This window comes from Gigantopelta aegis, chromosome 10 (genome assembly GCF_016097555.1).
Source record: "Gigantopelta aegis isolate Gae_Host chromosome 10, Gae_host_genome, whole genome shotgun sequence".
Lineage (NCBI taxonomy): Eukaryota > Metazoa > Mollusca > Gastropoda > Neomphalida > Peltospiridae > Gigantopelta > Gigantopelta aegis.
This window is the reverse complement of record NC_054708.1, coordinates 78,469,025-78,492,453: the sequence shown is the minus strand read 5'-3', so window position 1 is coordinate 78,492,453 and position 23,429 is coordinate 78,469,025. Positions and strand designations below refer to the sequence as shown.

Genomic DNA, 23,429 nt, shown 5'->3' with positions numbered 1-23,429 from the left:
TGCTTTGCAAGCACTTGCGCCCATGACAGGCATGCGCTACAACAGCTTGTTCTGAATGTGCATGTTAAACCCTATGACCTGACCTGACCTGACCTGCTGTCCTGTGTGGAAAAGTACATATTATAAAGTATTCCATGCTGCTAATGGAAAAACGTAGCAGCCTTACTCTAAGATTACGTTTCAAAATTACCAAATGTTTGACATCCATTACCCGATGATTAATAAATACATATTCTTTAGTTTTCATTAAAAAAAAAATATATATATATATATATATATATATATATATATATTTTCCTATATTGGTACTTTTAACCCTTTCAGACTTGTTAACCCAATGTCTTCAAAGTGCCCCAGGAATTGATATATTTGACAGTTAAACAAAGGATAAATTTACAGATGGTTACTTGATGATAACTTGTTTATTATTCATAGTAGAAGACTGGTTCAAACATGTAGCTCATTATTATACATATATATATATAGGTATATTAAAAAAAATCACTGGTTATAAAACTATCAAATTTCTATGAAAATGTGTAAATTAATAAACCCATTTAGAAAATATCTCCGACCAGGTGCAAATCTTGAAAGTGGTATGTCATCTTGAATTCGTGATAGTATTTCAGCTGGTGGAATTCCATCGGAATTATCACTCTCACATTCTGATTAAACATCACTATCGCAGTCATTTTGTGTGAAGGCCGTATTATCGAAAATGGATGTCGCCATTGCAGTTAACAGAACAGTTATACCAAATAGGCTGAAAAGTTCCGAATAAATGAGCACATTCTCACTGCAAACCATGTAAAACTTCTACAGGATGTTGTTGTTAGCACTGCCTCTATTGCGCATGTCAACCTGTGATACATTTGGTGGTAAATACAAACTAAAAACACACAACAGGATTTCCCGTTCTGTAGTCTGAACAGTGATTTTTTTTAAACAGGATTTCCTGTTCCATAGTCGGAAAAGGTTAATTTCATTTAATTTTAACTTTATTTTCATGCTTTAATTTCCATGGCTTAACCACTACACCACTAAGGCTTCTACATAATTGTTCATCGTGTTTCTCCTCTATTTGTTGTACATATTCAGTATGGTTCTTGCTGCGTCCTCCCCAGTCTGCACAGCACCATGGGCGGATGAGAAGTGGCGTGAACTGTAAGCCTCACCAGCAAATAACAGCACAGGGTCCTGAAACAAAAAACACACACAGATGTACAGGGCTCACACGACTGTGCGAAGTGAGCCCAAACTTCGCTCTGACCAGCCTAACTTCACTGTGCCAGTCACCGTAAGGTGAAATCTGTGTCGCCTTTTTAAAAATAGCCATCACTTGCCATGTACTAGTTGTTATTTTGCAAATGTAATTTTTTCAATGAAATACCCCCTAAAAATATGGACATAACCTCTCAAGTTTGACCAGCTGATTGATGCTGACCCCCATGTACATACCCTCTAAAAGTCTCGCGATCATTCAAACAGGCTTGAAAAACATTTGAAATGATGTTACTTTTGTTATACATACTTTTTCATGTATTTTAGGTAAAATGAATAATGGCAAAATAATTATCTCCAACATAAAACATAAAGCACTCTAAATACTACATTTATTTTGCAGGTTTTTCACTGGAGATCATATATTAGGCTAAAGAATTCATAACGTGGACATTAAATGTGTGTAAAAAATATTACCAGTACATGATAATCAATAAAATTGCTTTCATTCATAAAGAAGCATATCTCTTGAAGCAAAGTAACCATGGCCGCTACAACACCTTGTACAAGATCACAGTCTAAAAAGACACTTGGTGCTGTAGATTACATAGAGAAAGCCGAGTTTCCACATGAGATGCTTCCAATTGGCAAAGATGTTGTACAAAACATGTTGAATCTGCTGTGACCAAAGCACGCTGGTCAAACCCAGCGCTCAAGAGATACAGCAGCAAAGCTGCTAGCAGAACTGATAGAGAAGCACTGACTGGCTATTCTGCAATCTAAACACCATCCATACCAGACACATTAAGAAACACATTTTAAAGCTATATGGAGATTTTATGACTTTGATCCAGACTCGAAAGCAGAGACAAAATGAAAGTTTCTCCAAGAGAGTGGAAGCTTTTAACAAAAGGGCAAAACAGATGTTAGATATCTTCTGTGATGACCCTGTTGTTCGCAAACACCTGGAAATGAAACATGGGGTGAAAATGAGTGACAAGTGGTCATTTCTCAAAGATCAGAAGACTGAAAGAAAGATGTACTGTGAAGATTTTGTTGATCGAAAGTGGATGAAAATAATGGAGCGCAGAAGAAAAGATTTGCAATGTCTCGAAAAAATGAAAGATGAAGCAGAAAAAGAGAAAGAACTGAATAAAGTGGTTGCCTCATTTGAGGACAGTGAGCAATCAGATGATGGTAATCAGCATATAGACATAGATGAATCATTTTCTGGTAGTTCTAGTGTTGAATGTGATGATTCTAATTCCACCAGAGATCAGACCCAGAGAAAGAAACAACGTCTGCCATCTACAGCTACTCTTACTCAGCCAGGAGATACACTGCTCCTTAAATATCGGCTTATCCACAAGGGTATTAGGAGAGTTTTATGAAACTGTTGATAAACTGAAGTGTTGCTACCACATGTCTATGCGTCAAGCTGCAGCAGATATCGTTACAGTTGAGAACAAAATGTTTGGAAGAACGTGGAAGTTCCACGATGAGTCAGATGACATTGATTTGGACATCCTACCTGAATCCAGCAGTGTCAGACAAACAGGCAAGAACATTGAGGCTATGGCATTAGATGAAATTGTCAAGGAGATCATGAACTCTGATGAGAAGGTAGTGGAGATATATTCTGATGATTGATCCAAGAAGCAAGGTGCTGGAGCATTTTCTGTTCAGGGTATTACTGTGAATGGAAAATACAGGTATCTTCCAACCTTGAGCATTGCTTCAGAGTCCAGAAACAAGTTAGCTGCTCTCAAGATTGCAGTTCTTGAAATTCTCGAGGGAGCAAGCGGTGTTGAACCTAAATCTCTTTTTGAAAAAAATCGACTTTGTCATAACAGATCAGACAGCTCATAACATTAATGTGGATGAGATTGTAGCAGAAAGTCTAGCATCGGAGCACATCCCTGATCATTTGTTTTGCAAAACATTCAGTTTTCAATATGGAACCACAGAAGCTAGAGAAGGCACCAATCCACAACCTGACAGCAGAGAGGAATGTGGGCTTTATTAATTATGAGCTCTCAACTAGAGGTGCCAAGCAGCTTGGTAGTGCATCTGCATCACAAGTGAAAGCCAAGACAACAGATTTTTAGGAAGTATGGCAGTGTGGTTAGAAAAGGGGGCAGGATACCCGAAATCATCCCGGCATGGAATGCCAAACAACAAGAATTAAAGAAGCAAGGCCTACAGGACAAGGAAATTGCTAATCTAGCAATGGATAGCAGGAAAAACAAAGACTCGGAGGCACTGAAAGCTATAGGAGGCCCTTTCACGTCAGCCAATGCAGTGGATGAGTACATGACAGACACTGAGATAGACGAGGCAACCAAAGTAGGACGACTCTACTTGGAGGTTCACTATGCTCGTGACACATCGCTTTCCTTACCAACAGCAAGTGATCTGTTCTGCCTCATGAAGGACCACAGAAAACTCCCTATCAACACGTATGTGGTGAATATGAAACTGTACTTGAACAAAATCAGTTCCAATGCAGAGGTTACTTTGGATGACTTTAGCCAGGCTATGGATGTCATTCTGAACCAATAAGGTTAGTTTACAAATTGACAGCAATCAGCAATCAGTGTTATAACCTGGTGTTACTAGTTACTCTCATATTGAACATTATTAATAAAATAATTGTGGAAGTTTTTATGGCTTCTTACTATAGGCAATGTTTATTGAGTAATTAACTAATCAAAATGTCTTTTTTTTATTGATTGCTAGTTATGTTCACTCTTGTGAGTTCCTTTCTCTGGCCAAAATGCCTTATATTGGGGGCATGACAACTTCAAAATGGGGGTTACAACTGACTACTTTACCCAGCATGGCTATTTTGTCATTCAGATAGACCATCTTCATATTTTAGAGGGGGTACCCAGCAATATTGGCACTAACACTCATCCCTACATGTACACACTCACGGATGAAAGGTGAAGAACTTGAGGAACACCTATTCATAGATAATAATTAAGTGTGAATGGCCTAAGAGTTTGAAGAGACACTGGCACCACAAAATCATGCGACAGGCTCATAGGACAGTCTAGCTCAGACAACACCCGTGTCTGGCACTAATAGTTAGAGTAATTAACTAGTTTTATGTTGACTTGTCATAATGAATAAATTCAACATACAAAACAAAATGTCAAAATTATAAAATAGCAGTGACCTGTCCTACATACCCAGCAGCCACTTAAACTAGATCTCCAAGTCGCGAAAGTGTCCCTGTTAAGCAGCCACTGTAAATTCTTTAAACATTTTTTTTTATTGTAAACAACAGTGACATGGTGCAGCAGATAAGCAATGTTCACACCTTCACGGAAACTAGTACCCATTTAGTTTTACAACTCCACAGCGTATTACTTAAGAAACTGTGATGGTGGAATGCATTTAGGCCTAATTGCCTCTGGGTAATCTAAGCTTGACCTGGGTAGATTAATCTACTGGGACAATACTCTGCATGGAGTAGGTATTAAACGAAATGAAAAGACAAACTTGTACACAGAATGAATTCTAAACGGTTAAATTAGTACATTTCAATTACATTTCATTATTTCTAAAGAAGGCGACATGTGGAAAGACGATAAAAAAAAAAAAAAAAAAAAAATAATAATACAGATTGTAAAAGTTGCAACTGTATTAAGATAACTTCTTTTTTTAAATTAAAAATTCAAGTCTACCTACTGTTAAAAACTTCGCCCTCTCTAACATTTGAGAGAGAAGTGACTTCGCTCTATGATTTTGACCTCGCATGAGGCCTGGATATATAGCCTAATAAAAAAACCCACCAGATATAGCTTTAAAGTCTCAGACTCTATAGAACAGGCCTCGGTGGCGTCGTGGCAGGTCATCGGTCTACAGGCTGGTAGGTACTGGGTTCGGATCCCAGTCGAGGCATGGGATTTTTAATCCAGATACCGACTCCAAACCCTGAGTGAGTGCTCCGCAAGGCTCAATGGGTAGGTGTAAACCACTTGCACCGACCAGTGATCCATAACTGGTTCAACAAAGGCCATGGTTTGTGCTATCCTGCCTGTGGGAAGCGCAAATAAAAGATCCCTTGCTGCTAATCGGAAGAGTAGCCCATATAGTGGCGACAGCGGGTTTCCTGCCAAAATCTGTGTGGTCCTTAACCATATGTCTGACGCCATATAACCGTAAATAAAATGTGTTGAGTGCGTCGTTAAATAAAACATTTCTTTCTTTCTTTCAGACTCTATAGTTTCATCCTGTGAAATTGGATACCAGACTCTGTATTCATAAACGTACTTAAGTCAAAGTATGATACCTAAATACATGTTTAAAGTACATAGATAAGTATCATACATGGACTTATGTATGTTTATGAATACGGAGCCAGGGGCCTAATTCACAAAGGTCTCTTAGGCTCTGCTAGACAACAAAGCATCCTCTTTGCAAGTCTTTTAGCATTGCACTGCGAGATCTGTCTTCTATAGAGATATGGGGCCTAATTCACAAAGATCTCTTAGGCTGTGCTAGACAACAAAGCATCCTCTTTGTAAGTCTTTTAGCATTGCACTGTGAGATCTGTCTTCTATAGAGATATGGGGCCTAATTCACAAAGATCTCTTAGGCTGTGCTAGACAACAAAGCATCCTCTTTGCAAGTCTTTTAGCATTGCACTGTGAGATCTGTCTTCTATAGAGATATGGGGCCTAATTCACAAAGATCTCTTAGGCTGTGCTAGACAACAAAGCATCCTCTTTGTAAGTCTTTTAGCATTGCACTGTGAGATCTGTCTTCTATAGAGATATGGGGCCTAATTCACAAAGATCTCTTAGGCTGTGCTAGACAACAAAGCATCCTCTTTGTAAGTCTTTTAGCATTGCACTGTGAGATCTGTCTTCTATAGAGATATGGGGCCTAATTCACAAAGATCTCTTAGGCTGTGCTAGACAACAAAGCATCCTCTTTGCAAGTCTTTTAGCATTGCACTGCGAGATCTGTCTTCTATAGAGATATGGGGCCTAATTCACAAAGATCTCTTAGGCTGTGCTAGACAACAAAGCATCCTCTTTGTAAGTCTTTTAGCATTGCACTGTGAGATCTGTCTTCTATAGAGATATGGGGCCTAATTCACAAAGATCTCTTAGGCTGTGCTAGACAACAAAGCATCCTCTTTGTAAGTCTTTTAGCATTGCACTGTGAGATCTGTCTTCTATAGAGATATGGGGCCTAATTCACAAAGATCTCTTAGGCTGTGCTAGACAACAAAGCATCCTCTTTGTAAGTCTTTTAGCATTGCACTGTGAGATCTGTCTTCTATAGAGATATGGGGCCTAATTCACAAAGATCTCTTAGGCTGTGCTAGACAACAAAGCATCCTCTTTGTAAGTCTTTTAGCATTGCACTGTGAGATCTGTCTTCTATAGAGATATGGGGCCTAATTCACAAAGATCTCTTAGGCTGTGCTAGACAACAAAGCATCCTCTTTGTAAGTCTTTTAGCATTGCACTGTGAGATCTGTCTTCTATAGAGATATGGGGCCTAATTCACAAAGATCTCTTAGGCTGTGCTAGACAACAAAGCATCCTCTTTGTAAGTCTTTTAGCATTGCACTGTGAGATCTGTCTTCTATAGAGATATGGGGCCTAATTCACAAAGATCTCTTAGGCTGTGCTAGACAACAAAGCATCCTCTTTGTAAGTCTTTTAGCATTGCACTGTGAGATCTGTCTTCTATAGAGATATGGGGCCTAATTCACAAAGATCTCTTAGGCTGTGCTAGACAACAAAGCATCCTCTTTGTAAGTCTTTTAGCATTGCACTGTGAGATCTGTCTTCTATAGAGATATGGGGCCTAATTCACAAAGATCTCTTAGGCTGTGCTAGACAACAAAGCATCCTCTTTGTAAGTCTTTTAGCATTGCACTGTGAGATCTGTCTTCTATAGAGATATGGGGCCTAATTCACAAAGATCTCTTAGGCTGTGCTAGACAACAAAGCATCCTCTTTGTAAGTCTTTTAGCATTGCACTGTGAGATCTGTCTTCTATAGAGATATGGGGCCTAATTCACAAAGATCTCTTAGGCTGTGCTAGACAACAAAGCATCCTCTTTGTAAGTCTTTTAGCATTGCACTGTGAGATCTGTCTTCTATAGAGATATGGGGCCTAATTCACAAAGATCTCTTAGGCTGTGCTAGACAACAAAGCATCCTCTTTGTAAGTCTTTTAGCATTGCACTGTGAGATCGCAAAGTTGCGAGGGTTTAGTGAATTAGGCCCCTGTTTGGTTAATCTACAAACAAAAGCCTGTAATGTTGAAATGGGGAAATACCCGGTACTCTCTAAACAGACTAGAGCTCGTCTCCATAACTGTTACTTCTCAGAGGTACATGTGTGTGTTTTCAGAATTTTGGAAAATGCATTTTATGGTATTACAAACACCAGGATGTTTAAGAATTGAACATGCTACGCCATTCATACAGTGTGTAAAGCGGTTTTGCGTATTAACACGAAATTCATACTCAACATTAGCGGAATCCCTGTGGTGGTTCGGCTTTTTCCATCAACAGCTGAATGAGAGAATGACAATGTTACAATCATTAATACAATTCATATTAATTTTTTGCATTAAATGTCAATACCAACTAAAAACATTTTGAATTCACTATAAACATAAAATGTAAGTAATTTCAATAACTTTTAACCTGTAATAAAAATGTCTGAAGCGACCTATTTTGTCTGGTATAATTTATATGTGAAGCGGTTGGTGTATGAATATTTAACTTACGAACTGTGTATGGGCACCATTTGTTTTATTACTGTCCAGATTTACCAATTACGACGTTGAAATTACAGTTATCAAATTTTGAGTGCGTGAAAATTCAATGTGTTGATAGATTTGACATGGAGAAAGTGGTTTCAATGTTTCCGGAAATGGATGAAACAGGTGTGTCGCGAGTTTCTGTGTTTACTGGCCTTGTAATGTGGAAGTGACGACAACACAGGATGGTTTTGGCATGTGTGTGACTTCCAAGTGGTGTGACACAAGTATTCGTGAGATTTAACGTGTTTAAATTAAAATCTCAATTTTTTTTTATAGGAACATTTAACATGTTACCATGTCTAAAGCTGACACTTGGAAGTTTGACAGCAGACGATTACTGTTTGATGTCTAAAAATAGAATCTCAAGGAAATTCCTCCGGGATTCCTTTGTTGACATAATTCATAAAGTAGTTCCGGCTATAAGCCAAAAATAGGGCTAAACTGAGATTCATGGTGCTATGAATGTCAGTTTTTATCATCACGTGATACGAATTTGACAAATCCAAGGGTTTATAACAAAGGCATTTTTAGAGATTGGAATTATATGGAAATGGATTATCTAAACAATAAGGGATGTCTAATTTCAATTATCAAAAATTGCTATAATAGTGGAAAAATATGTCGTAATGTTGAAAAACTTTAATAGAAGTATCTATCAGTTCAAATATTTAAAGGAGAGCCCACGTTGTATATGACTAGGAATTGGATATACCAGTAGGTGAAGGATATAGGGTTCATATTAAGGTTCAAGAATATGCCGTCTTTGACAACCAGCTATCAGCGGTCTCTAAGAAAGGGGTTTGAAGTTTTAAAAAGTTGGTGCTTGAATAAAAAATGAACGACAGAAGTCAGTCATGCACATGCATGTGTATTTGATCACACAGACCATGCCCAAGGCTGATCAAGTGCACATGATATCAGACACGTGTATTTGATCACACAGACCGGGACCAAGGCTGATCAAGTGCACATGATATCAGACACATGTATTTGATCACACAGACCGGGACCAAAGCTGATCAAGTGCACATGATATCAGACTCGTGTATTTGATTACACAGACTCGGACCAAAGCTGATCAAGTGCACATGATATCAGACACGTGTATTTGATCACACAGACCAGGACGAAAGCTGATCAAGTGCACATGATATCAGGCACGTGTATTTGATCACACACACCGGGACCAAAGCAGGGCAAGTGAACATGATATCAGGCACGTGTATTTGATTACACAGACCAGAACCAAAGCAGGTAAAGCGCACATGATATCAGGCACGTGTATTTGATTACACAGACCAGGACCAAAGCAGGTCAAGTGAACATGATATCAGACACGTGTATTTGATTACACAGACCGGGACCAAAGCAGGTCAAGTGAACATGATATCAGACACGTGTATTTGATTACATAGACCGGGACCAAAGCAGGTCAAGTGAACATGATATCAGGCACGTGTATTTGATTACACAGACCGGGATCAAAGCAAGGCAAGTGAACATGATATCAGGCACGTGTATTTGATTACACAGACCGGGATCAAAGCAGGGCAAGTGAACATGATATCAGGCATGTGTATTTGATTACACAGACCGGGACCAAAGCAGGTAAAGCGCACATGATATCAGGCACGTGTATTTGATTACACAGACCAGAACCAAAGCAGGTAAAGCGCACATGATATCAGGCACGTCCATTTGATTACACAGACCGGGACCAAAGCAGGTCAAGTGAACATGATATCAGACACGTGTATTTGATTACACAGACCGGGACCAAAGCAGGTCAAGTGAACATGATATCAGGCATGTGTATTTGATTACACAGACCGGGATCAAAGCAGGGCAAGTGAACATGATATCAGGCATGTGTATTTGATTACACAGACCGGGACCAAAGCAGGTCAAGTGAACATGATATCAGACATGTGTATTTGATTACACAGACCGGGACCAAAGCAGGTCAAGTGAACATGATATCAGACACGTGTATTTGATTACATAGACTGGGATCAAAGCAGGGCAAGTGAACATGATATCAGGCATGTGTATTTGATTACACAGACCGGCACCAAAGCAGGTAAAGCGCACATGATATCAGGCACGTGTATTTGATTACACAGACCAGAACCAAAGCAGGTAAAGCGCACATGATATCAGGCACGTGTATTTGATTACACAGACCAGAACCAAAGCAGGTAAAGCGCACATGATATCAGGCACGTCCATTTGATTACACAGACTGGGACCAAAGCAGGTCAAGTGAACATGATATCAGACACGTGTATTTGATTACATAGACCGGGACCAAAGCAGGGCAAGTGAACATGATATCAGGCATGTGTGCAGGGATTTTAGCACAGGGTGGTCTACATGTAGACTGGTGAGCGAAGTTTATTGTTGGGCTGGGTCGTGCTCCTTAAGAAAATATATTGAAATAAAAAAATTACTTTAGCAGGGAGGCATTTTGACCCTGAAACCCTCACCCTGCACATGCCTGGATACACACAGCTATGGCTTGTTACCAGCATATTTATTTGTGTGGATAATCTATTCATGTAATTTTAAAATGTGTTATCTGATAAAAAGGAACATGTCATGGTCACCCCAGGTAATAAAAGAAGTAAATCACACTTGAATTGAGGAAGGAAGATGTTTTGAAGAGTGAGGCTACCCCACCCCAACACACAAACTGTAATAAAAGAAGTAAATCACACTTGAATGAGGCTACATAACATTACCGTATAATCTGTTTTGGCCTGGGAATGTGTCTGTTGAGGAAGAGAGTGAGGCTACATAACATTACCGTATAATCTGTTTTGGCCTGGGAATGTGTCTGTTGAGGAAGAGAGTGAGGCTACATAACATTACCGTATAATCTGTTTTGGCCTGGGAATGTGTCTGTTGAGGAAGAGAGTGAGGCTACATAACCGGATAATCTGTTTTGGCCTGGGTATGTGTCTGTTGAGGAAGAGAGTGAGGCTACATAACATTACCGTATAATCTGTTTTGGCCTGGGAATGTGTCTGTTGAGGAAGAGAGTGAGGCTACATAACATTACCGTATAATCTGTTTTGGCCTGGGAATGTGTCTGTTGAGGAAGAGAGTGAGGCTACATAACATTACCGTATAATCTGTTTTGGCCTGGGAATGTGTCTGTTGAGGAAGAGAGTGAGGCTACATAACATTACCGTATAATCTGTTTTGGCCTGGGAATGTGTCTGTTGAGGAAGAGAGTGAGGCTACATAACATTACCGTATAATCTGTTTTGGCCTGGGAATGTGTCTGTTGAGGAAGAGAGTGAGGCTACATAACATTACCGTATAATCTGTTTTGGCCTGGGTATGTGATTGTTGAGGAAGAGAGTGAGGCTACATAACATTACCGTATAATCTGTTTTGGCCTGGGAATGTGTCTGTTGAGGAAGAGAGTGAGGCTACATAACTTACCGTATAATCCGTATGAATCTGTTTTGGCCTGGGTATGTGTCTGTTGAGGAAGAGAGTGAGGCTACATAACGTTACCGTATAATCTGTTTTGGCTTGGGAATGTGTCTGTTGAGGAAGAGAGTGAGGCTACATAACATTACCGTATAATCTGTTTTGGCCTGGGAATGTGTCTGTTGAGGAAGAGAGTGAGGCTACATAACTTACCGTATAATCTGTTTTGGCCTGGGAATGTGTCTGTTGAGGAAGAGAGTGAGGCTACATAACGTTACCGTATAATCTGTTTTGGCCTGGGTATGTGTCTGTTGAGGAAGAGAGTGAGGCTACATAACGTTACCGTATAATCTGTTTTGGCCTGGGAATGTGTCTGTTGAGGAAGAGAGTGAGGCTACATAACTTTACCGTATAATCTGTTTTGGCTTGGGTATGTGTCTGTTGAGGAAGAGAGTGAGGCTACATAACGTTACCGTATAATCTGTTTTGGCCTGGGTATGTGTCTGTTGAGGAAGAGAGTGAGGCTACATAACGTTACCGTATAATCTGTTTTGGCCTGGGTATGTGACTGTTGAGGAAGAGAGTGAGGCTACATAACTTACCGTATAATCTGTTTTGGCTTGGGAATGTGTCTGTTGAGGAAGAGAGTGAGGCTACATAACTTACCGTATGATCTGTTTTGGCCTGGGTATGTGATTGTTGAGGAAGAGAGTGAGGCTACATAACTTACCGTATAATCTGTTTTGGCTTGGGAATGTGTCTGTTGAGGAAGAGAGTGAGGCTACATAACTTACCGTATGATCTGTTTTGGCTTGGGAATGTGTCTGTTGAGGAAGAGAGTGAGGCTACATAACTTACCGTATGATCTGTTTTGGCCTGGGTATGTGATTGTTGAGGAAGAGAGTGAGGCTACATAACTTTACCGTATAATCTGTTTTGGCCTGGGAATGTGTCTGTTGAGGAAGAGAGTGAGGCTACATAACATTACCGTATAATCTGTTTTGGCCTGGGAATGTGTCTGTTGAGGAAGAGAGTGAGGCTACATAACTTACCGTATAATCTGTTTTGGCCTGGGTATGTGTCTGTTGAGGAAGAGAGTGAGGCTACATAACGTTACCGTATAATCTGTTTTGGCCTGGGTATGTGTCTGTTGAGGAAGAGAGTGAGGCTACATAACGTTACCGTATAATCTGTTTTGGCCTGGGAATGTGTCTGTTGAGGAAGAGAGTGAGGCTACATAACGTTACCGTATAATCTGTTTTGGCCTGGGTATGTGATTGTTGAGGAAGAGAGTGAGGCTACATAAGGTTACCGTATAATCTGTTTTGGCCTGGGAATGTGTCTGTTGAGGAAGAGAGTGAGGCTACATAACGTTACCGTATAATCTGTTTTGGCCTGGGTTTGAGGCTACATGGTATAATCTGTCTGTGGCTTGGGAGGAAGAGAGTGAGGCTACATAAACTGAGGAAGAGAGTGAGGCTACATAACATTACCGTATAATCTGTTTTGGCCTGGGAATGTGTCTGTTGAGGAAGAGAGTGAGGCTACATAACATTACCGTATAATCTGTTTTGGCCTGGGAATGTGTCTGTTGAGGAAGAGAGTGAGGCTACATAACGCAGACCTTACCGTATAATCTGTTTTGGCCTGGGAATGTGTCTGTTGAGGAATCTTATGTCAGGTACTGGTATTAAAAAAACCCCAAAACCTCATACTTTTTGAAGTTGATTTTTTTTTTTGCGGGGGGGGGGGGGGGGGGGGGGGGGGGGGGGGTGGTGGTTAAATGGTTGGTGGGCATATAAAAATAGCAACCCCCCCCCCCCAACTCCCCGATATGATTTTACCGGTCTTGATGGTGTTGTGGTTAAGACATTGACTTGCACACTGATAGGTACTGGGTTCAAAGCACTGCACCAGCTCCCACTCAGAGTGAGTTTCACGACTCAATAGATAGGACTACATTGACATCTCCCTCATTCCAATGCCATATCATCATTAAAATGTGTTGAATATATCAAAGGCTGTGGTATATTCTATCCTGTCTTTGAGACAGTGCATAGAAAAGATCCCTTGCTACAAATGGAAAAATGTAGTGGGTTTCCTCTCTAAGACTACGTCAGAATTACCAAATGTTTGACATCCAATAGTCAATGATTAATAAATCAATGTGTCCTAAACAAAACAAATTTTAACTTTTAACTTTTGTTAAATAAAACATATCTTTCTTTCTCTCTAATATTACCAGAAGAAAAGATCCTTGGATACAAAAAGAAGAAAAAAGAAGAGTGGATCCAAAAAGAGACTTGGGAAAAGATAGCTGAAGAAAAGAAACAAAAAGGAAAATGAATGCATCCAGCTCACAGAGGCTTAAAGATCATTTCAAAAACAAATACTCGGAGCTGGACAAGAAGATGGCAAAACATAACAAGAAAGTCTACATAGAGGGTTTGGCAGATCAAGCAGAGCAAGCTGCACAAAGACAGGATTTGAAAACTCTATACAGAATCACAAAAACTCTGAGGAGAAGAAACCATCATAATGATCTACCCATCAAGGATATGAATGGAAACACCGTAACAAACAAGACCGAAAAGTTAGCCAGATGGAAAGATCACTTCCACAGCATACTGAACAGAGCAGAACCAAACTGCCTAGCAGAAATTCCAGATGCAGACCAAGACCTTGACATGAATATTGATCCACCAACACTCACAGAAGTGAAGAATGCCATTAGAGCTATGGAGAATGGAAAAGCATCAGGCGCAGATGGGATAACTGCAGAAATGCTAAAAGTAGAAGAAAGGAAACACCAAACATCCTGACTGAGATCTTCAAGCAGATTTGGGAGACAGAAGATATGCCAGCAAATTGGAAAACCTGCATACTAGTCAAATTGCCAAAGAAAGGAGATCTTACCAACTGTAACAACTGGAGAGGAATTACCTTGTTGCCAAGCACCAGCAAGGTCTTCAACAAAATCATCCATAGCCACCTAAGCAATGCATTAGAAAAGGATATGCATCAAGAACAAGCTGGATTTCGGAAAGGAATGTCTTGCAGAAATCACATCTTCACCGTGAGACAGATCCTGGAACAGAGCAAGGAGTGGAACTGAACAGTATATGTCAACTTCATCGACTTTGAAAAAGCCTTTGACAGTATTCACAAGGAATCACTCAGACACTATGGCATACCCTCCAAACCTGTTAACATCATCAGGCTGTCATATACAGATTTCTGTTCTCAAATTATAAATAGCAACCTTCTTAGTAACCCTTTCAATATAAATGAGGGTGTATTCTTTCACCATTCTTGTTCATAATTGGGATAGACTGGATCATGAGGAATGTGGAACGATCAGGAAGAAGAGGGATCCAGTGGACTTTCGCAATCATACTCGAAGACCTGGATTTAGCAGACAACATCTGTTTACTTTCTCACAGTCATATAGATATACAGGCCAAGACCCGAGACCTAGCAACCAATGCAGAGAAGATTGGATTTAAGATCAACATTCCCATGAGAAAACTCATGAGAATGAACACCAAGTCCAATGAATCCATCATCCTTCATGGTGACAAAGTTGCAGAAGTTGATGACTTCACCTACCTTGGCTCTAAGATGACAGCCAATGGAAATAGTGAAGCAGAAATCCACTCAAGAATCTCCAAGGCAAGCTAGACCTTTGCATTGTTCTGAAACATCTGGAAAGCAACCAAGATTAGTTTGAAGACAAAGGTATGGCTTTTTAAAAGCATTGTCTTAAGCACTCTACTGTATGGAGCAGAATCCTGGAAAATAACCAAGACCATCGGTCAGAAGTTGGAGGTCTTTCGAAATCGGTACCTTCGCAGGAATTTGAATATCTTCTGGAACAACATCATAACCAACGAAGAACTCGATAAACAAACCTCCACACAGTCATTGGTATTGGAGAACAAGCACTGAAGATGACGGTGGATTGGCCATGTCATTAGAATGCCTCAAACAGCCCTACCAAGAGTGGCACTCCGATGGACCCCAACTGGAAAAAAGAAATGGGGAAGACCGAAAGAAACATGGAGGACAGTAGAGAAAGAAATCTGAGAGGGCAGTCTGAGCTGGGGGCTGCTGGAGAAGCTGGCAAAAGACAGGCAGCAGTGGCGATCTCTTGTTACAGCCTTATGGACTTCTCAGCACGAAGGGGATTAAGTAAATAAGTAATATTACTATTAACAACTAACCATTAAGCCACTGTCCTGGACAGTGTATGTTGCTGTTGTAAATAGAAATATAAAAGTTTAAGGCATCCAAACAGAATACCGTAAACTAAGAAAAGAGCTACAAACCGATGTTCTGAGCTGACTCTTAGCTGAAGGAACGTGAACAGGGATGTTGTCCAACCACAGAAACTGATAGCCAGTGAACCCATCATCCTTGCTCCAGAAAGGCTGGTTCCACACCAAGAAGACTTTATTGACAGTTCCGAAGCCTGCGTGTTCAATCACCGACTGCCTGGTTGCTGGGAGACGGGGCTGGAAGAAGGTCAGATGGTTAGACTTCAGGAATCCAAGAGATGATGTCACTATGACATGATCAGCCTCGTAACTTGTTCCATCATCACACCGAATCACTGCTCTTGGCTTTCCAAATCTTGGGTTCAGTTTGGCATCACCATCTGCCAGCTTCTTGCTTCCTAGTGTATTTGAATTGAGATCAGCACCTTTAGAGTTTTGTTCCTCAGTTCTTGGGTTTGGACAGGCATCACCACCATCTAATTTTGGCTTTCTAGCTTTTGTGTTTTGATTGGCATTAAAACCTTCTTCACTTTTGTTAGGATTCACATCAACAGCATCTGAGGTTGGATTTTTACTTTGCGAACTGTCATTGGCTGCTTCTAAAGCATCACCACAGTGTTTCCACTGTACACAAGCAACCGGTTTTGACAAATGTATGATATCAGAAGGTATGTCATTCAAGTAAATGTTGAGAACACTGGAGAATCCTTGTTTGACTTCGGTGTTGTAACTTCCCTCGAGGACTGAATACTTCCCCCATCCCTCGAGTGAAAGATTGTACAGCGATTTACAACCACAGTCAATACACTCCAAATAAAATACATAGTTGTTAAATGCTTTCTTAATCTGTTCCATGTAAGGCGAATCATTGCACGTTTCCATGTAGTCATTAAAACATTTGTCTATGAATTCTCCGTAAGATAAATATGACTGCTCTGATCCAGGGTCGCCATCCAGAGACATATTTCCATCTATAAAGAACAAAAAGTAACATTTTATAAACTGAAAGGAATCAAAGAAGCTTCATTGTAATGCAAATTGTACAGTATTAATTATATTCATGAAATATCCAGGCCAAGGTGTGGATCCAAGCATATTGTTGGGGGTGTAAGCAGCTGAGGGCCTTCCCTTGAATTCTGAAGTGCTCTGGAATAATTTATGCCTGACACATATCATTGCATATTTAATTTTCTTACAAACCCATGGTTGTGAACTACATTCATTATTTGTGATAACACATACAAACACACATACGTGTGATAACAATTTAAAGACATATGACTGGCTGCTCCTAGATGATGACCAGGTCTCCATTGCCATACTATTCAATGAACATAAATTACAAAAAAGGTTGATTAGTCCATCCCCACCATCAGAAAAGTATTACCTAATCTCACCAAGACAAAAACCATTTAAAACAATAACATAATTACATGTATTACCTTTTTTCCCCAACATTTTCCTCTTTTCAACATATCTCTCATAAAAGAGATCTCCATTCTCAGATATTTTATCGAAGACTCTCATCAACTCCTGGACGAGCTTGCTGCTGATGTTGTCTCCATTAGACGTGAAGAACAGTCCCTGTTCAGAGTATGATGCAGAGAGTCTGCCCTTAGAGTCCTCCTTTCCTGGGGGGTGTCTCTCCCTCCCCTCACTGTCAGAACTAACACTGTAATACTCATCGGAGGGCAGGAGTACGAGGTCGTTGGCCTGAGCGATGTTGTAGATTATGTTGTCCTTGTGGCCGTGTATGAACTGAGCTCCCATATCTATGATGCCCTTCTCTGAAGATGAATGGAAAATGAGAAAAGAAATCATCTCAAACATGACTTGGGGATATTGACGGTGATAAATCATTCAAGTCACAAATGGAGGGTCCAATGGTATAGTATTGGCTAAAACAATTATAGTTCTGTTCAATTGTTTAGACACTAAGTTTTTTGCAAATGTTATGTTTAATTCCAATTCAATCCTTGTTTTCTTTAAACTTGCATGAAAACAAACCCAAACCCTGACAGGTTTTATATACAATTCATCTTCTAAAATGCATGAAGTTTACATAATTCCATTTTACAAAAAATCTCTGTATGTTGTCAATACAGGTTCATTCTCCTATAAATAACTAAGGCTATTTGCATAACAAAAGATTTGGATACGAGGCTACGTGAAGGCCATTATAGCTTGTTTCATTTAATCACGGTTATGGATGTTTTGGAATGTACAATGTGTACCAGCTTTGTCTAACCTTTTCTTTAAACATATATGTAAAAATACATGTAACCATTCCATGGACATGCAGTATATTGAATCAATTTTGCCAATACATTATTTATTTGAATTTTATTTTATAAATTATATATTTACATAGTATTTATGGTGGTGCCTGGGGGGAGGTGTACTTTTGTAATGCGCAAAGCAATTTTGTGAAGCAAAAAGCTATTGTTCAGACTTTTTTGGGGGTTCCACTACTTGCCTATCCCCTAAGCACAGCCCTGAATGTCCAAAATATGATAACATTGTTTGTAGTACAATCATGATTACATTTCCACAAATCTACACAAATAATGAAATAATGTTACCACCATGAAGTTATGCACTTTATTTTACAACCATTTCATTCATTGAAAGACATAATGGGTAATTTTGGATTATTTATTAAATTATTTCAAACATTTGTATGTATACTGCAGGAAGGGAATCAGTTTCCAAAACCAGATTTATTATTCTTAAATTTTGATTATTGATGAAAAGGTACCCATAACCATAGGTATAATTATTGTATCAGTGCATAACATATATTTTGTTATATTATTGGAATAAGCCATAATTAATAATTGCAAACTGTCTGATCACTATTACTTGTTTGTTTTTTTATTGTTTGTAAACGTATACCATTTAATACCATCCACAAATTAAAATAAATAATTTTGTTTTTTTTAATCTATAAATGAAGAAATAAAGAACGAAAAAACAAACAAGTAAATAAATAATTAAATTGATATCTGCATACATATACATGTGCACAGGTTGCTCATTGCATTTAATTGTTGACATTCTAAAAATGACTATTATTAATGAATCGATTTGCAGTCATACTTGCTTTGTGCCATATTATAAGGATCCAATTGTATTGGTGAAAATTACAAGTATCTTGGTCTGGGTGTGTTTATTTTGGTATCATTAGAAGCACTATGTTCATATACTTACCATTTGTGACACCCAATAGCCGATATGTATTTTTGTGCTGGGGTGTCGTTAAACAAACATTCAATCAATCAATCATTAGAAGCACCGCATTTTGTAGAACATCTATTAAAATCAGCTTTCGGGAATTTTTATCAGACGTATTAATATTTTAAAGGAAAATAAACCAAGGTTTATCATGACAGACTATTTTCAACTGGGTGTTTGCTTAATTAGTTATGTTACATGTATTTGTGGTTGTGTCTACGACAGGGTGAGGATGACTGCCCATGGAATCAAGCTTGATACAACTGGCTGGCTGCCCATCTGCAGTCGTAACCACTAACAAAAGAAAAAAATGTTTGCCATGGTACCATTGGTGGACTTTCACACCTGTGACAAAATGAGATATTGTGAAGTGTTTCTTGGTTGAATTCAGACCCGTGATAATGCTGTATATGCATTCAGAGGAACACGAATGTTTTATTATAAAACCAAATATATATATATATATATTTTTTTTTTACAACAATGAATTAGGACACAAAACTGGGGCATGGTGCAGCACCCTTTAATATATTGCTAGCTAGAACACTGTATTCATTCAAGTGGTTGTATAGTAAACGTAAACACGATAGATATCACTATGTGAATGTGTGTCTTCATCCCCTGGGTAACATTCATTTGATAATCCAGACGTTATGATCCCCTGTTTCTCAAGGTAAATAATAGTTCTACTATGAGAGTAGTAGACATTGGGAGATCAGTTCTACTGACTGACCAGTACTGCTTCTAACTATAGGCACTGTTACTGGAGTTGATGCTAAACACATCTACGTTTAGTAAATAATTATGAGTAATCATGAAAGTAATCGCTGATTACGATTACATTAGCAATGTAATCGATTATGATTGCGATTACATGACATTCTCAAACAATGTAATAGATTACGATTGTGATTACATGAAAACATGTAATTGATTACAATCAATTACGATTACTGATTACGATTACCCCATCTCTGGTTTGTACATATCAAGTCGATGGTCAATAACATATTATGTTTAAAGTATAATCTATGCTTGCACATGCTGTTGTAGCATTATGTAAACCACATGCAATACAAGTATAGAAGGGTATATAAGTTCACAGAAAATGTATTACGGGACATTCCATACATTATTGTTATTTGAGTAAAATATGAGTAAATCGAAAATTGTTTCTCCCTGCCCATCAAGCATATAATGTTCAATGCATTTATTAACTCTTTAACACTGAAAACAATTTATTCCCATAATCAATATAAAACCATATAAAATACACCTACATATGAAGCCAGAGGTGGGTGTGGGGTTGGGTAGAGGGCCACACCTCAACCAATTGCAGGTATACAATATTCTTGCCACGTGTGTGTGCAATATGTTACAATGAACATCACAAGATTAAGACCTCACCCCAACCCCCCTCACTAAAAGGGAACGTAGCCTTCAGATGAACACTTGCACGTGCATTAGTAAATAATAAATATTATATATTATTCATGGACATACAACCTGACAGTCATAATGTATCAACCTATCTTATAGTTACTTTACAGTGTTTTATCCCCAATAGCACCCAAACGTATTTATTATTGTATCAGTACATTACATTAATGACACAGCAGGTGCAGATTCAGTTTTATAATAGCAGGAGCCAAAAACCTGTTGTTGCTTTTGAACATTTGGGATTATGCCGAGGGTATACGAAATGATTCAGGTGAATTACGAAGTATGCCGGAAACTAATTGCAATATAAAAATTTATCTAAAATTTGTTTCAAGACGGAAAAAAAAACTGTGATGGTACAGTCATAAAATCTGTTTATACTAGTATACAATCCAGAGTTTATTACTGCACTTTCCCTGTTTTTTCAATGTTGAAATAGACCAACAAGTTCGCCTATTGCATAAATAGTCTCGCCCGATATTTTTAGAATTTGTATGCTCCCGAATAATGCTATAAAAGGCGAAGTGTAATTGGTCGATATTTAAATTGTTATTTATAGATGAAATGTCACCTGGACATGGGAGTCCATGCAATGCTGTTAGATCTACTGGTAGACCCAGTAGAGCTAATTTTAATCAGACTGACAACATACAGAGATTTTTTGTAAAAATGGAAATATGTAAACATCATGCATTTTAGATGATGAATTGTATATAAAACCTGTCGGGGTTTGGATTTGTTGTTATGCAAATGTAAAGAAAACAAGGATTGAATAGGAATTAAATGTAACATTTGCAAAAAACTTAGTGTCTAAACAATTGAACTATAATATACATTTTGAAGTTGCATGATGGCGATAAATCATTCAATTGACAGAGGAAGTGTGTAAGGACATAAATTGGGGGGGGGGGGGGGGGGGGGGATTGGAGGTCCAGACAAATCCCCCTGCTGTGGTTAAAATCTTTTTGTACAGTGCAATATTAGATAATTGATATAGGTGTCCAGGGTATCTGCAGTGTTCAACAAATGTATGCGAAAGTCACTAGTCCTCACAGAAGTTTGGCCAGTGCCCTATGTATTACAGTAATACAGTTGATAGTTTCCACCAGCCCAGATCAAACATTCACTAGCCAGAATCAAGAGCTAGTGGATTTATCGAACCCTGGCACTGTCAGCCAGGTTCGCATTTGAACCACACCTCACCCCACCCCAAGTCCTGATCACTTTACAACCCTGGGGTCAAAGCTGTACCTATATTAGTCTAAAATTACTAAGGTTGGATGCGGTGGGAGGGCAGCGAAACATAGTTACATATTTTACAGGGGGAGGGTTCTAGAAGATGCGAATGGAAAAACCCCAAAAACATGGGCCAAATTTACAAAGCCTGTTTGTCTTACACACATGTACATTTACAATGCTTAAACACCTGCATCTAAGAAAAACAGGCTGCGTAAATTTGGTCCATTGTGTTTAACGATACCTTTAAGTACATTTGAACCTACAGCTATATGTATTTTGTACCTTAACAAATGATGGTTAAGATACATGTACAGAAATTTCAACAAATGAGAGAGAGAGAGAGAGAGAGAGAGAGAGAGAGAGAGAGAGAGAGAGAGAGAGAGAGAGAGAGAGAGAGAGAGAGAGAGAGAGTGAGTGAGTGAGTGAGTGAGTGAGTGAGACAGAGACAGACAGAAAAAAGAGATACAGGGAGGTAATCCATTTTCACCATATACTACAAAAATACATCAAAGAATATTTTATATGCAGTAATGAGAGCCCATATTTTCGAAGCAATCTTAGTGCTATGATATCGTAAAACCATCGTAGGCTATGGCGAGACTTGTCATAGTGATGTCATGACCTATGATGGTTTTATATTGTAGTAGTGCTAAGATAGCTTTGTGAAATCTGTTGCCTGCACAGTACATACAAGTTATTAATCATATAGACATGATTGGGATGGGGAAAATAACGAGTTCATCGAGAGGGCTGATCTTCAGATGGATCTCTATCACTGAGCCAGTGGCGTAGCGAGGAGGGAGCCATGGGGGCATTGCCCACCCCCAATCAAACTTTTTTTTTTTTTTTTTTTACAATATTAAATTTGATAAATCATACATAGTGTGGGTTGCCCGTACAAATAGTGGGTTCCCTCCTCAATAGTGGGCTGCCCCCCCCCCCAATCTAAAATCCATGCAACTGGGAAACACCCCATAATCCGCCCCTGTTCTGTGTGTGTGGAGGTGTGTGTGTGTGTGTGTGTGTGTGTGTAGAGGTGTGTGTGGAGATGTGTGTGTGTGTGTGTGTGTCCCGAGCCGCAAAAGGGAAATCCATGAAAATGACGTCACACTAGCCTCGTAACTAGGTGGATTCCCACTTCATTTTCAACAACGTGTAAACCGAAATTGCAGACACAGCACCTGATTGAGAATTAAAATAAACTGCACGATGAATGAATACCAGGAGATGCTCGCTAAATATTTAAGAGTGACGCTGTCTCCCTACCACACGTGACGGTGTTAATCCTCCCTCCGACACGGTCAAGCGCCTCCAACACCTGCACATCGTGAAAACCACTCTGATGTAAAACTCTCGCTGCAGACAAACTCGCAATCCCAGCTCCTATAATGACGATTCTGGGTGTTAAACTTGGTTTCTGAATATCGTTGGCTGTAGTTTTGGCCATCTTGTGTTGATACGAAATCCTTTCTTTACCTGGGCGAGGTTATAAACTCTGACCTAATTCATTATTGGGCCCTAAAAGTACACACCCACTTGCGTGTACCTGCACACAATGACTGACATGACTTACTGGAACTAAAGGGCCTGTCACACACTACCGATGTACCTCGCTGGGACTAAACCGAAGCACACACTTAACAACGGCGAGAAAATCGGCAGAGCTCCGTCGAGAAAGCACTTGAAAAATCACAATTGGCCGTAGCAATACCGATGTAGTACCGGCGTTCCCGTTGTGATACCGTTGTCCTACCGATGTAAGAGCCGATGTGCTAC

At 39.3% G+C, this 23,429-nt stretch overlaps 1 protein-coding gene across 1 annotated transcript; it reads right to left on the bottom strand.

Annotated features, from left to right (window-relative positions):
• Positions 1-407: 407 nt before the first annotated feature.
• LOC121383831 (peroxisomal N(1)-acetyl-spermine/spermidine oxidase-like) lies at positions 408-23,407 on the bottom strand. Its single transcript, XM_041513930.1, has 7 exons — positions 22,920-23,407; positions 17,183-17,527; positions 15,792-16,711; positions 14,493-14,551; positions 14,079-14,249; positions 2,916-3,042; positions 408-1,197 (listed from the first exon to the last, which is right to left on the bottom strand). The coding sequence occupies exons 1-7, from the start codon at positions 23,098-23,100 to the stop codon at positions 1,078-1,080; spliced, it is 1,923 nt and encodes a 640-aa protein (XP_041369864.1). The 5' UTR covers positions 23,101-23,407; the 3' UTR covers positions 408-1,077.
• Between the last annotated feature and the right edge of the window lie 22 nt (positions 23,408-23,429).

Bases quoted from the DNA above. Each gene is read 5' to 3' on its own strand.
- LOC121383831 (XM_041513930.1), bottom strand. From the start codon at position 23,100: ATGGCCAAAACTACAGCCAACGATATTCAGAAACCAAGTTTAACACCC. The intron at 17,528-22,919 runs GTAGGGAGACAG...ATTCATCTTCAG, and splicing joins GATTAACACCGTCACGTGTG to AGAAGGGCATCATAGATATG. The intron at 14,552-15,791 runs GTTTGTAGCTCT...GCTCTGTTCCAG, and splicing joins AGAGTCAGCTCAGAACATCG to GATCTGTCTCACGGTGAAGA.